The sequence below is a fragment of the Sinocyclocheilus grahami genome, unplaced genomic scaffold, assembly GCF_001515645.1.
Source record: "Sinocyclocheilus grahami isolate Dianchi unplaced genomic scaffold, SAMN03320097.WGS_v1.1 scaffold9111.1, whole genome shotgun sequence".
Lineage (NCBI taxonomy): Eukaryota > Metazoa > Chordata > Actinopteri > Cypriniformes > Cyprinidae > Sinocyclocheilus > Sinocyclocheilus grahami.
In genome coordinates, this window is record NW_015512404.1 from 5,878 (window position 1) to 8,877 (window position 3,000).

The 3,000-nt window shown below is 36.7% G+C and overlaps 1 protein-coding gene across 1 annotated transcript; it reads left to right on the forward strand.

The window, feature by feature from the left end:
- Positions 1-615: 615 nt before the first annotated feature.
- LOC107578149 (neuronal acetylcholine receptor subunit alpha-10-like) lies at positions 616-2,752 on the forward strand (the record flags this gene model as incomplete). Its single annotated transcript, XM_016264132.1, has 2 exons — positions 616-770; positions 2,197-2,752. Coding segments are annotated over 2 exons (711 nt in total), but the record flags the coding sequence as incomplete, so codon positions are not given.
- Between the last annotated feature and the right edge of the window lie 248 nt (positions 2,753-3,000).

The following is a 3,000-nucleotide window of genomic DNA, read 5'->3' on the forward strand; positions in this document are numbered from 1 at the left end:
CAAGTTTATTTGTACAGCGCTTTTCACGATACAAATCATTGCAAAGCAACTTTACAGCAAATTAAGTTTCTACAATATTTAGTGGTAGCTTATCAGTAGTGACTGTCAGTTAATGTACATATGGCAGAAATGTACGGAAAAATAAATTTAAGACATAATAAAACAGACGATGAACACTATTAACAAACACAGATAAATGTGCAAGCATCATGAATATGCTATAAGTTATATAAGGAGTAAGGAAAAGTCAGTAAGGAAAGAAATTACCATTTTAAAATAGTGACTAAATTAATCCATTTTACATGATTTTTAGTTGGAGTATGGTTGGATAAAAAAAGGTTTGTTATATCTGGTAAAAATTGCAATAATTTTTTAAAACAAAGTTCAATAGCCCTTTTGATGAGTTAAGGAGGCTAACTAGTTAGTGATGAAGTGAAGATTTTTTGAGTGTTGTTAAGGATGCCTGCCATTCAAATGAAATCTTTCTGTAAACTGGCCAGACAAAAGCTTTATTTTTAATTTATTTGCTCATACATCGAACCATGCACCTAAAGATGCTTTATTTTCTCTATAAGGCAAGCAATATAAATTGCTGAGTGTACCCTTCTGTTACAGGACGAGCGTAACCAGATTCTGTCGGCGTATTTATGGATACGGCAAGTCTGGATTGACAAGTATCTCACCTGGGATAAGGATAACTATGACGGGCTTGATACCATCCGTATACCTGGTAGTTATGTATGGAGACCCGATATAGTCCTATATAACAGGTCAGATTGGTATTGAGATTGCCATTTTTGTTTGCTCTTTCTTTTTTCCCCACATGGAGGCACAAGCTCAACACTTAATTAAAGCATTTATGATTGAGTGTTCAGAGAAGCATATGCTCCTGTTTTTTTAAGGCTCTAAGTAATATTGTTAGGCAATTATTTTACTTCAAATTAAAAAAGTGAAACAGAAAGGTTCTTCAGATGTTAAAGGTTCTTTATGGAACCATTTAGACAAAAAGGTTCTTCTATGGCATCGTGAAGCACCTTTATTTTTAAGAGTGTAGCTGCCCCTGCATTGAATTTAGAGGATATTGTACACCTCTTATTGGAATATATTAGTAAAAATTGTATTAGTCTTGGCTTCAAACAGACTACCACGCTATCATTTGAATAAATTTGTCCATGTTAGTCTTTTATCGTGGCATCTATTTCAATTAAATCCACCCGAACGACATCTAAGAACGAAATAGTTTTTGTCATGTCAGTTATGTACTGTACACCCTCTACATAGATAGTGAAAACCCATCAAAGGAATAGTTCACTCAAAAATGAAAATACTCAGTATTTACTCATGAACAAACCCAAATTTAAATCATTTTTCACTGAATTGTTAACTGCTATGACCAGATCAGGAAGTCATTAAGTTAGATTCAATTAGACAAATTAATGAATTAACCTGTCAGACCAGTTCAGTGACTTGAATCAAATCAGTCTTTAAGCAAATGTTAATCTTGTGCCTTCAGATTCTTTCTCAACCACTTTCTTTGCCGTTTTAGGGGAACCTAATGACTCTACAGTGGCTATAAAAATAAAAAACACACTCCTGTTAAAATTGCAGCTTTTTGAGGAGTAAAAATTAATCCAAGTAAAATCACGCTAGATGTTGTTTGGGGGAAACAGAAAAACTGTGGGTCTTCATGAAAAATCTGAAGATGAAGGCATCTTTCAGCACAATAATGACCTCAAACACAAATCGAAGTCAACGATGGAATGGCTTCAGAAGAAGAAGGTTTTAAAATGTCCAGTGACCAGTCAAATTCCAGACTTAAATTTTATTGAAAGAAACCTGTCAAATGACTTGAAGAGGACTGTATACATAAGATCCCCCTGAAATATGATCAATCTGCTGATCTTTTGCACGGAAGCGTGGAAAACATTGACTAATCAAGATGGGCTAAGCTGATAGAATCTTAATCAAAAAGACTGAGTGCTTTAGTTGAGAGGTATGTACACTTTTTCTACCAGGTTAAATTTCTATTCTTCATTTTAATTTGTTTGTTTCTTGAATTTTGAGTCTTTTTACTTAGATTAATTAGATTAATCTTACAAAGCTGAAATTGTTAACAGGGGTGTGGACTTTTTATGCCCACTGTAAAATGACCCTAATTACTCTACCGTTTACTGTAGAATATTCTATGTCTTGCAGCGCTGATGATCACTTCACCAGCACTATGGACACCAACGTCGTTATCCGTCATGATGGCCAGATCATGTGGGATGCTCCAGCCATCACCAAAAGCTCCTGTAAAGTTGACGTCTCGTTCTTCCCCTTTGACGCCCAGCAGTGTCGTCTGACCTACGGGTCATGGACCTACAACGGCAACCAGCTTGACATTCTGAACGCCATGGAGAGCGCAGATCTCGCAGACTTGGTGGACAACGTGGAATGGGAGGTGCTGGGAATGCCGGCCAAGAGAAATGTCATTCTGTACGGCTGTTGTGCAGACCCTTATCCGGACGTGACGTACACTCTGAAACTGAAGAGAAGGGCTTCGTTTTATGTGTTCAACTTGCTCATTCCCTGTGTGATGATCTCTTTCTTGGCTCCGCTGGGCTTCTATCTACCTGCAGACTCTGGAGAGAAGGTGTCACTGGGGGTCACTGTGATGTTAGCACTCACCGTGTTTCAGCTGTTGGTAGCTGAGATCATGCCTCCCTCAGAGAATGTACCTCTTATAGGTGAATCATTTAGATATGATTAAAGTTTATGTAAATACAAAGCTTTAATATAAAGTCAGCCATAAGGTAAACTTTATAGCATAAATAGTAAGCATATGTTATTCAAAAATCAGCCTGGGCATTTTAGATCTTTTTTTATTTATTTAGCTAACTATTCAGTTTTGTGTCACTTTTGTGTCTCTTATGTAGATCCGAAATCGCCCCCTATACCCTCATTCACTATTCTCTACATTAGGCCACTAATACAGTTCACTTGAAGGAGTAAATGAAA